Genomic DNA, 12,249 nt, shown 5'->3' with positions numbered 1-12,249 from the left:
TCATTGACATTTAAAAATGTTGTTATATTTTTCTAAATTGTATTCTCTCTTGCAGAAATTTGCATTGTTAAGAACAGCGTGACACTATTTGTAGTTTCCATTCAGCAGAAATTAATTATTCTGTAATCTCTGATGAGGATTCAGCTTACTTTTTCCTAGTTACTACTTACTAATTAATCCTTCATTCTTCTTAGTTGAAATATTACTTTTGTTTTAAAATAAATTCTTATATATTCTCCTATTTCTGGATCCCATCTATAACATCAGTCTAGTTATTTTCTAATACCAAACAAAATTAAGTATTTTCTTTAGAACATACTTTCCTATATAGTTTATATCAAATTAATTTTGCTTTTAAGTATTTTCCATTTTAATATTATTTATTTGGAAATAAACTTTGAATATCCTCTCACATTTCAGGAAGCCTAGATATTTTATTATAATTATATTGCATCTTTAGATTTATTTATAAAGAGTTAATTTTTAATTTTAAAATTTAAAATTATTTGTTATTGATTTGCTTGGTTTACTTATTTGAGAGACAGAGAGGGGCTGGTGTTGTGGCATAGTGGGTTAAGCTGCTGTCTGCAATGCTAGAATCCTATATGGGCACTGATTCGAGTTCTGGCTGCTTCGCTTCAGATCCAGCTCCCTGCTAATGTGCCTGGGAAAGCAGTGGAAGATGGCCCAAGTGCCTGGGCCCCTGCACCCATGTAGGAGATGTGGAAGAAGCTCCTTGCTCCTGTCTTTGGACTGGCCCGGCTGCAACTGCTTTTTGGGGAATGAGCCAGCAGATGGAAGGCTTCTTTCTGTCCGTTTCTCATTCTCTCTCTCTAACTCTTCCAAATAAATACATCTTTCTTTCCTTCCTTCCTTCCTTCCTTCCTTCCTTCCTTCCTTCCTTCCTTCCTTCCTTCCTTCCTTCCTTCCTTCCTTTCTTTTTCTTTCTTCTTTCTCTCTCTCTTTCCCTCCCTCCCTCCCTCTCTTCCTTCCTTCCTTTCTTTCTTTTTCTTTCTTCTTTCTCTCTCTCTTTCCCTCCCTCCCTCCCTCCCTTCCTTCCTTCCTTCCTTCCTTCCTTCCTTCCTTCCTTCCTTCCTTCCTTCTTTCAAATATTTATTTATTTCTTTGAAAGTCAGAGTCAGACTTACACAGAGAGAAAGAAGGAGAGGCAGAGAAAGGTCCTCCTTCTGCTGGTTCATTCTCTTCCGCTGGTTCATTCTTCAGTTGGCTGCAACGGCCAGAGCTGTGCTGATCTGGAGCCAGGAGCCAGGAGCTTCCTCCAGGTCTCCCACATGGGTGCAGAGGCCCAAGGACTCAGGCCATCTTCCACTGCTTTCCCAGGCCATAGCAGAGAGCTGGATCGGAAGTAGAGCAGCTGGAACTCAAACTGGCACCCAAATGGAATGCCGGCACTGCAGACAGCAGCTTCACCCACTATGCCACAGGGCCAGCCCCAATAAATCTTTAAATAAAAATGGAGCAGTAGAGAGATAGAGACAGACAGAGAGAAATCTCCCATCTGCTGGTTTACTACCAAATTCCAGCAACAGCCAAGGGTGGGCCAAGCTAAGCCGGAAACCAATAACTCAATCCAGGTCTCCCTGTAAGTGGCAGGGACCCAAGTACTTGACCCAGGGTGCACATCAATAGGAAGTTGGATTTGGAAATGGAGCCAGACTTGAACTCAGAAACTCCAATATAGAATGTAGCTTTCCTACATGGTATCTTTTTTTTTTTTTATACTTTTTTTTTTTTTTTGACAGGCAGAGTGGACAGTGAGAGAGAGAGACAGAGAGAAAGGTCTTCCTTTGCCGTTGGTTCACCCTCCAGTGGCCACCTCGGCCGGCCCGCTATGGCTGGCGCACCGTGCTGATCCGAAGGCAGGAGCCAGGTACTTATCCTGGTCTCCCATGGGGTGCAGGGCCCAAGCACTTGGGCCTCCTCCACTGCACTCCCTGGCCACAGCAGAGAGCTGGCCTGGAAGAGGGGTAACCGGGACAAAAATCCGGCGCCCCGACCGGGACTAGAACCCGGTGTGCCGGCGCCGCTAGGTGGAGGATTAGCCTAGTGAGCCGCGGCGCCGGCCTCCTACATGGTATCTTAACCATTGCTCCAAATGCCTACCCTAATATTTTTGTAATATTGATATTTATTCCTCTAAGATGGTATGTCTTTCCATTTAATTAGATCTTTCAAAATATATTTTTGTAGCATTTTAGTATATTCTTCAGTAGGGTTTATAGATGCATTATTAAAATGTCACCTAGGTATTTTATCTTTTATGTACTATTGTGAATGGACTTTCCATTTAATTTTTGAACTTATATATGTGCTTATTATAAATTTATAGAATTTTCATCTCACTGGATTGTTTTTCCAAAATTTTGGTTGTTTCTTGGGATTTACATGTATGCACGTAGGCCATATGAAATATGAAATTGGAGATTTGTTTCTAACAAACCACGACTGAGCTTGCGTTTTTATAACACTAGCTATCTGTGTCGATTTTATGGTTAGAAGAGATTGTAAGTCTTCTGTTCTAATCATTTACATTCAGACTGTTCTTAGGAACCTTTGGGCTCAACTTTCCTTTCCAGAAGCTACAGATTTGTAGATCGAGAATGGAACTCTTGTTTCTAAGTTTGTAGATCAAAGTATAGCTCTCCCTTGGTATCCTCAGCACCCACAGGGGCATTAGCCATCACAGATTTGAAAGAACGATAGGTAATAGTAATGAAATCAGTGGGCCATAGGTGTTACTCTGTATGTCTGACACCCTGCTAGGTGTTTTACATGGGTTGTTTCATTTAATTTTCATTCCAACCTAGAGTTCCTTTAATGAATCTGCCCTCATTACGGATGAGGAAATGCTGGCACCACGGAGGCCAGCAATGTGTAGCAAGTGGTGGAGCCAGGATTCTCCTCTGTAGCCACACCATGTGGCTTTCCAGTACCGCCCTTCCATAGTGGTGTGACCCATTTCCCAATGCAATTGCTTTTGCCTCTCGTTCCTTGCAGCGATGTCTGACTCCCCCTGGACCAACATCTCTGGATCCTGCAAGGGAAGATGCTTTGAACTTCAAGAGGCTGGGCCTCCTGATTGTCGGTGTGACAACCTGTGCAAGAGCTACAGCAGTTGCTGCCATGACTTTGACGAGCTCTGTCTGAAGACAGGTATGAAGTTTTCGAGTCTTCTCTAAGCCCCAGGAGACGCTTTGAAGACTCCCTGCTGTTGGACCCCCGGAGCATCCGTCCTGCTCTGGCCTATCCAGACTACCCTGAATGTGAATTTGGTTTCTTGAATGATTGGGAGTCCTCTCAGGAGCATACTCTGTGTGAGTGACTGTTGTTTTCCCACAAGGCCCACTGAAAGAAGTGCTTTGCAGATGTAGTCATTCTACGTTGTCTGTGGAAGCGTTTGTGGCCAGGCTTTCTTTCATTTTCTTCATTTCTGTCTCTCTGTCAGTTACAGCATGCATTGCTAGGATAAATGGACTGAAAGTATGCACCTTTTAAATTGCTTGCCTACCCATTTTCCAGCATTTGTCTTATTTCATCTTATGGTGTAGCAGCTGCTGATCTATGCTGTCCTTTATGTGAATTGGGAATTGCTATGAATTCTATCTTGGGTTTTATTTTCTGGATAGCTCTAAAATCTTCTCTAGGGTCTTCATGACTTCACATTTCTCCCATACTGGAACGGTCATTAGGACATACAGGCTTCTGAACAAACGCCCATAAATTGAGAAAAAGCTTGCTTTGGGACTTGTGCCATTCTGTTTGTTCTGTTTTCAAAGCTCAATGTATCAAATGGAACTTTTGAGGTAACTTGTATGTTATTGATTGCACTTCTGGCAAAACCACACTCAAACCATCTAAGAATCCAATAGTCAGTCCTGTTCTTGACGTCACTAGAAGCAGATTCCCTAGCTTCCTTGACAACTTCTTACTTGATTTTGGACTTTGATGTGTAGATGATTTTTTCAGAAGCTGTGGGAGTTCTGTGACTGTGTGAGAGGGCACAGGGTGTAGCTGGGTCTTTGGGCAGTCACTGTGTGGGGCTGCACATGCTCAGAGCTCCCTGACTGCCGGGGTCGGGGTGGGGGTTTGCAGCAGCATCCGTGCTCAGAGTGAGGACTGCACAGATACAGTTCATATGGCAGTGCAGGTGAGTATTACACCCACTGAAGGCTAACACCCGGGCATTGATCACCTTGGAAGAGAGGAGGTGAGGGTGTGACCACACCTACAGAGGGGACCATACTCCTCTGTTAACAAGAGGAGATCTACCATGCCCAACTTGGGTGTCACCTGAATACTTGTCCCACTGTGGAGCACTGGCCAGAGCTCCCTAGTCTGATCTTTCTAATGGTATCATTGGAAATGGAGACATTATTCTCTTTTGCTTCTTAAGCCATAGTGTTTGATTTTATATGAAAACTGACATCAACTTCATTACTAATTCTGATTTACTTATTCCCCCTACCCTTCCCCAAAATAATAAGAGCTTCCTTAGGCTATTTTTTTTTTTTTGCATAAAATATTTTCCAAACACTTAGCCACTTTTTTGTTGCTTTCCTTTGGAACTTCTCCCAGGTTCCTTAGTTGTGGGCCTGCAAACTTGGTGCTGAGGCCACTGTAAACTGAATATATAGACAGAACAGATGTTTTGGTGGAGTTCTTTGGCTCTGATTCACTATTTCAAACCAGCAATCTGTGTCTGCTTGGCACTGAGTAATTTACTAACGTTTTATGATTCCTCTCTGCCTTGAGTGTCTTTTTTTTTTTTTTTTTTTTTTTTTTTGATAGGCAGAGTTAAACAGTGAGAGAGAGACAGAGAGAAAGGTCTTCCTTTTCTATTGGTTCACCCCACAATGGCCTCTGCGGCTGGTGCGCTGTGGCTGGTGCATTGCGCCGATCTGAAGCCAGGAGCCAGGTGCCTCCTCCTGGTCTCCCATGTGGGTGCAGGGCCCAAGCACTTGGGCCATCCTCCACTGCCTTCCCAGGCCACAGCAGAGAACTGGACTGAAAGAGGAGCAACTGGAACAGAATCTGGTGCTCCAACCGGGACTAGAACCCAGGGTGCCAGCGCTGCAGGTGGAGGATTAGCCTAGGGAGCCGTGGCGGCGGCCTGCCTTGAGTGTCTTTTCCCTGACATGTCATCTCAACTTTCCGGATTCCTGGTCTCAGAGTTTTGTAGGAAGATTCGGAGATCCCATGACTCTAACATAGCTCTCTGCATGCAGCTCCTGCCTTTCTTCCCAGGTTTAATACAGATGGAATATAATAATGTTTTATAAAGTGCTTCTTTTTCTGTGTACAAAGACAAGAAAGGCTGAATGTAAAAGTCAAACATCAAATAATGAAATGTTGAAGGAAGAACCGAAAGTCTCTGAGGTCTCACAATATTTTCAAAAGCACTCTATAGATACAAGTACAGTGTTTCAGTATAAACTCTGATCTCTTTGTGAATGTATTTGTGTGTGTGTCTTTTGCAAGTGTGAATGTGTGTGTATGTGTGTGTACAAACATGTTAGAGAGTATCTGGGTCTATAAACCTTAACATCCCTTTGAATGTCTACCTAGGTTGCCTTTGAACAGCTGCAACCTAATTCATTTAGGAATTAACGAACGCTTGTATTTCCCCCAGATTTGCTATATGAATAATATGCTATATCAATGAATACTTCTCATGCATATTCATACTTTTATATACTTTCTTATGAAAAATTCCTTGGAATTGAATTTCAGGGTCAAAATATGTGTATTAAAAATTTAAATATATATTACAAAATTATACTTGCAAAAGCTTATATTTCTACCAAAAGCACAAGCGCCTTTCACTACTCTGCTTTCAGCATTGGATATTAAATAAACCAGTCCCCAAAAGACAAATGTCAGCTGTTTTCTCTAATCTGTGCTAACTGATATACAGAGAACAATAAATGTAATATATACCAGTGAAACTGACATGTTGAGATTTGATTATTGTTTATAGCTTTTGTCTATATCCCTGAAGGCAGAGGTCTTTCTATTTACTGCTTGTTGAGTTCTTTCTTTAGTGGAGGATTAAGCTTGTGATTATAAAGTAAATCCAAAAGTTTGTCATCACAAAATTAGAAGAAAAGTAAGAAAGGAAGGAGGAAAGAGATTGGGAGTATTATGGTCTTAAGACTTTGTATATGAAATACATGAAATGTGTTCCCTTTCTATAAAAAATAAAAAAAATCTCTTTTTCTAATATGGTCAGTTATGATATTTTCCAATAAGGTTAACATTTTTTTGTTTTTATTCAATTTGCTTTGAAAATTTCTCAACTGACTGACTCATAATTTGTTTGGAGTTTGCTTTGAATCTTGAATTTCTTTTTTATTCCATTCTTGCACAAAGTTAATAGTTCTTCAACTAATGTAAGTAGTCACTAATGATTCTCTTTTACAAGTAAAGGATGTTAATGTGTAATTAGGAGAGCCTATTGTTGGAGAGCATTATCCCTGCATTGGAGGGGAAAATAACGCAGAATCTCTATTAGAAACCTTAGAGAACTGCCAGCTGTTTTTGGGGAATACCAGGTCCTGAATAAAAGATTTGAGCACTTGCTCTTCTTGGGAAGAGGTGGAAATGGAAACAGAGAACATTGAAAATTCAGAGAATAGGATCAAGACGCAAAGATTTCTCCAAAAGAATGAGAGTTAAACAGTATTGTATGGTTTTCTAGCTAATGATCTGCCAAAATGGGTAACAACAGTACTTTTGCGTGAGAAGTAATATTTCTTTATCCATGTATGCACCTAACCATAGTCCCGCTTGGTAGAAGAATACTACGGAGCTACACTGCTTCCTAAAAGTGTGGCTTTCCACTTAGGCCATATCTTAAAAGATGCAGACCTGAAGCGTCCATGTGTTTTTTAGCTCAGAGCATTCTTTCTTGCTATTCTGCCTTCTATAGACTCCTCATCTCACCCTATTGCTCTCTGACATTGCCTTCTGCTGTTTTCTTCTCAACACTTGGCAGTAGCTGAATTATCTTGGTTACTTGCTTACAGTCAGTCTTTTCTAACTGGGTTGTAAGTTCCATGAAAGTAGGGAGCTTATCTCATTTGTTCCTCAGTTCATCCCCAGCATTTAACAACACGGACAACATAGGATAACGATTTAATGAATACATGAATTAACCATGAAAGTTAGCACTGAATGCCAAGAGTCACAGTTTATTTCCATGGTCATTTCCAGCTAGATTTAATAAATATTCATTTCACAGCCTTGTAGTCTGATATGGGGAACAGTGGTGAAATGGGAGATGTGTAATTTTTTCTGCCTTGGTGTTTTTAGTCTAGCGTATAAAAAGTAAAACAAAACAAAACAAAATACAGCACAATCTTTAAAATGAAAAGATTATTTTCCAGAATGTATCTTCTTGGAAGACTTGAGCCTTGAACTCACAATCAAGTGCAACTCAAGCACAATGAGACAGAAATCTATAAGCAATCCACCTGCCTCCTTGAAAGTAGGCACTAGGATCTGTCACTGTGGGGCCACATTTTGGCCAGTGATTGGAACCATGAATCTTTGAAGGCCCCTTTACACTCTTCATCTGTTTAGGACTGTCACCTCCAGGTGCGTCACAGCAGGTAGAGACCACTTAGTTGCATTATCACTTATACTTCAATGAAGCTAATTAAAGTTAAGTAAAGCAACTTCTGAAAATGAAAGGGTCGAGTTACTGATAGCTCTGTCGTAAACCTTGCTCACTGTACATTTTATGGAGTCTGTTAGAACAATCTGTGAAGAGTAGGGATACTTTGCAAGCCTTGTAGGACTCCATTTTCCTGAAGAATCCAATTACATTTTGACTTCATTCTTTAATTTGAAAAATTAGAAATCTATCCCGTCTGTAAATTTTCCGAATATCGTGTAGGCCTCCGGCCAGCTCGGATTTCATAAGCAGATTAAATCACGTGGGGTTTGAGCTCTTTTTGTTGGAAATCCCCGTAAGCAGTTGTGGCCTCTTTCATTTGGCTTGTGTGCAACAGTGAAAGTATTTTATTGTGGTGATTTCAGCTCGTGGCTGGGAGTGTACTAAGGACAGATGTGGAGAAGTAAGGAATGAAGAAAATGCCTGCCACTGCTCCGAGGACTGCCTGGCACGGGGAGACTGCTGTACCAATTACCAAGTGGTTTGCAAAGGTACACGCTTCTTTGGATTGACTTGAGATTTCAAAGAACAAGAATTGGACGTGCTCCAAGGGACCCTAGATGTTGTGATGCAGCTCCCTGGATATGGGTTTGGAAGGAAGAAGAGTTGACTTTGTTAATTTCTCATGCTGCTTTCCTAGTTTTGCTACTCTGCATTTCATTGATCTGAAATAACAAGGAAATAAAACTGTAATAATGAAGAGATTTCTAAACTTCCCGTTTTGGTTTTCAGTCAGGATTCCTAGAAGCAGAGCCCAAGACAGGAATTTGGTTTTTGGACTTCATTGAGAGAAAGCTTTGCAGCAAACGAAGCAGGTTAGGAAAGAGAGGGTGGGACAAGTAAGGCCACCAGAGCCGAATGCTCCCCTTGGCCCACTCCACTGCTGGCCCTAAAAGCTAAATCCAAATATTGCTCTCTCTCTCTTTTTTTTTTTATGCTTTGATGGCTTCCATCTGCCAGATTCTTCCCCAAATGCCTACCACAGCCAGGTCTAGGCCCAACTGAAGCCAAGAGCCAGGAAACCAATCTGAGTCTCTTAAGTGGGTAACAGGGACACAAGTACTTGAACTATCACCTGCTGCCTTCTAGGTGTGCATTAGCAGGAAACTGGACTCAAATTCAGGCACCCTCACATAGGATTTGGGTGTCCCAAGCAGAGACTTAACCACTGCAACAAATGCCTGCCCTGGGTGGCTACCCTTGAGCCACGAGGACACGACTTTTGTACCCAGTGGGTGTGGACTGTTTGCTTAGGCACTGGCAGGGACCTGGGGGTTGGAGTGGTTGCCAACCAGGGGGATCCAGGACAGCAGTCGCTCCTTTAGACCCCAAAGTCATATGAGGCTGCTTTAAAAAGTTTATGGAAGATATAATTCAAGGGCTGTACACAGATTCATTGGCAAATACTCTCTACTGCAACCTTCCAGCTATCATTGCTGTATATTCTAAGCTCTAAAGGGAGGTTGTGTCTTGCTTTCCATGGTTTGGAGATCTTCAGTGGCAGAGAAAAGAATTTTCCATCTAATAACCAAAGAGTTTATTTCTGGAGGGATACAAACATGAAAGTTTGTTCACTGACGCCACTGTTTTTTTTTTTTTTTTTTTTCAATCTACAAACCATTTAGACTTAGAAAGCTCAAATAAATACCACTTGAGGTTACTAGAGCTTAGCTTCCTCACCATGTATGGGTATACTTTACAAACCAAACCAGGCGCCAGACTTTATTCTAGAATTTCTTTTTAGATAATGTCCCATAAACAATCACTCATATCAGTAGGACACAAGTCCTGAAGTTGCATTGCTCTGAGGCTCTGGATACCATTGCTAATTAGACTCAACAATAAACTTACCCATTTTTCTTCAAAGGAGAATCTCACTGGGTAGATGATGACTGTGAGGAAATAAAGGTGCCAGAATGCCCTGCAGGGTAAGTGTATTTTATGAATCTTATGATATTGTACAGAATATGGATGGGTAAAAGACTAGAAGCAATGTAAAATTGCAATCCTCTTCTGTAGGCAAACTTCATGAGTCCTTAGAAGTAATTCCCTGTTAAAAGCTAGAAAGTACATTTTAGAGTAGTGATAGTCTTATTTTTCCAATTTCCTGCTATCACTTCTATATATGTTGGATTCTGAATATTACCTATGTTCCACAAGGGCTGGAAATGTTACAAAATGCATCTTAATGTCACTGAAGAAGGAAACATTTCTGGCGGTGACTTGTTTTTGGTGGTTTTCCCTGAAGTTCTGCTTTCGCCTTTCTTCTGTTTTGGTAGGGAGGGGTGGAAGTGGGGGACTAAAGAACTTCTAAAACATATCATCCAAGAGGGTAACTCCTACCAGATGCTGCAGAAACTTGAGGAGCCACTGAAGTACTGCCTTGCTGGAGGACAGTCAGCTTGGGTGACACCCCCAGTTCCACTGTGACCAGCGTCAAGGCACTTATCATGCCTTCCAGGAAACTGCTGAAAATTCATCAACCCTTAAAATGCTTAGCAGGAAACATGTTTTGAACAAAACTTAAATGTATTTTTGTTTTATGTACCACAGGTTAAAACACAAAATGTGCTTAGATATTATCTTTAGTTTTTGCTCCTTTTTAACCTTTGTGGGTCACTTGAACTTCTTTTGGTTTGCAGAATGGCATGGCAATAGGTTCTGGCTATTTAAAATGTGTTCAGTTATTTTTGCTGAAAAAGTAGTCTATATGAAAGAAACTCTGTTAAATGGTAACAGTAATTCAAACAGGAAGCCCTTATGTGGTATTATTCTGAGTGCTTTATATGTGACTCATTTAAAATATGTCTTATTTACAATGAGGCTTAAAAAAGCCTAATTATATACTTGCTCTATTAGCTTCAAATTATTAGGAATAATTTTATAATATCTTAATATTCTCAAGTCTGATTGGACATTTATATCTTTAGAATATAATAAAGGAGGGGCTGGTGCTGTGGCATAGTGGGTTAAGCTTCCACCTGTAGCACCAGCATCTCTTATGAGTCCCAGCTGCTCTATTTCCAATCCAGCTCCCTGCTAGTGCACCTGGAAAAGCAGCAGAAGACGGTCCAAGTCCTTGGGCCCCTGCACCCGTGAGGGAGACCCAGAGGCAGCTCCTGGCTCCTGGCTTCAGCCTGGCCCAGTGCTGGCTCTTGTGGCCATTTGGGGAGTGAACCAGCGGATAGAAGACCTCTCTCTGTGTGTCTATCCTTCTTTCTCTCTGTAACTCTGCCTTTCAAATAAATAAAATAAATCTTTTAACAAAAGACTATAATAAAGGACAATCTGATCAGATCTTTCCCTGGGTAAATGGGTAGTCTACTCCTTTACTGATATACTTTAAAAAATCTTCTATGATTTAAATTAACTTTGAAATTATTATATAATTAAAGGATTTTTAAAACATTTTATTTTAAAGACAGGAAAAGAGAGAGAGAGAGAGAGAGAGAGAGAGAGAGAGAGAGAATGAGAATCCTTCACCTGCTGACATTCCCCAAATGCCTGCTGCAGCCAGAACTGGGCCAGGTCTCCCACATAGAGAGGAGAAGCACAAGTGCTCGAGCCATCACCTGCTGGCTCCCAGTGTGTATTTTAGCAGGAAATTGGATAGGAAGAAGAGCAGCTAGGACTTGAAGATATGGGATGCGGGTATCCCAAGTGCGATTTAACCTCTCCAGCGAATGTCTACCCCAAAGGAATTTTCTAGAAGTGCTTAGGTCTTCTGGAGGAAGCACTAGTTCCATGAATTTTATGATTCTCTCGATATATTTGATCAGTATGCACTGAAGCTTTATATGGTTTACCAACGGTGTTTTGAAACGATGAGGAAGAGAAGTGCATGGAATGATCACTGTAAAGTGAAGTGACGGATGTATGAATGAGAAGGAGACATGCGTTTACGTCTGAAAGGCGTTCAGAAGCGTGAGCAGCTGACATTACAGAAGGGAAACTTGCAGCTGGAGTTTAAAGAAGGAATAGGTGTTTTCCAGGTAGCAAAGGCGAGAACACATATTCTAGGCAAACATAAGCTTCCCCCCTCCTTCCCCTCCAAACAGTGTATAGAACCTCGCCTCGCTTGCAGCAGAGGAGAGGGCACGCCAGGGCCAATCTGGAGTGAAGCTCCTTCTCTGGGCCATTTTGTGGCATTGGCCTTTTCACTCTGGCCTTCCCTCCTTTCAAGTGTTACATGACTGGAAGCCCGGACTTGTGTAGGCGTCCTCCCTTGGAATTTCTTCTCAGAAATGATTTGTCCCAATTATCGACAAGGACTAGATGTGATGGAAATTCCATGCAGTTCTTTCTAAGGCTTAATGTGTTCCTGTTTAAGGTTTGTTCGCCCTCCGCTAATCATCTTCTCTGTGGACGGTTTCCGTGCATCCTACATGAAGAAAGGCAGCAAGGTCATGCCAAACATTGAGAAACTAAGTAAGTAGTTTTCCTCCTCTGGAATCCAGGATCTCCACAGTAACTGCTCTGCTATGGGCACCAAGGTATATGGACACATTGTTTTATGTGTCGTTTATTATATGAAATAACAAAAGTGAAGGCCA

At 41.5% G+C, this 12,249-nt stretch overlaps 1 protein-coding gene across 16 annotated transcripts in view; it reads left to right on the top strand.

Annotated features, from left to right (window-relative positions):
• ENPP2 (ectonucleotide pyrophosphatase/phosphodiesterase 2) overlaps nt 1-12,249 on the top strand; it is a 116,355-nt gene that overhangs the window by 41,874 nt on the left and 62,232 nt on the right. For all 16 annotated transcript variants that reach the window (XM_070075433.2, XM_070075430.2, XM_070075432.2 and 13 more), the window contains exons 3-6: nt 3,019-3,174; nt 8,062-8,187; nt 9,564-9,624; nt 12,027-12,124. In XM_070075433.2, the coding sequence (XP_069931534.1) occupies nt 3,019-3,174; nt 8,062-8,187; nt 9,564-9,624; nt 12,027-12,124 (441 nt within the window). The remainder of the gene's footprint in view (nt 1-3,018; nt 3,175-8,061; nt 8,188-9,563; nt 9,625-12,026; nt 12,125-12,249) is intronic.

Source organism: Oryctolagus cuniculus, chromosome 6 (genome assembly GCF_051225735.1).
Source record: "Oryctolagus cuniculus isolate XC-2025 breed Fujian yellow rabbit chromosome 6, ASM5122573v1, whole genome shotgun sequence".
NCBI lineage: Eukaryota > Metazoa > Chordata > Mammalia > Lagomorpha > Leporidae > Oryctolagus > Oryctolagus cuniculus.
The sequence above is the reverse complement of the archived record's forward strand: the minus strand, read 5'-3'. Positions and strand labels throughout refer to the sequence as shown.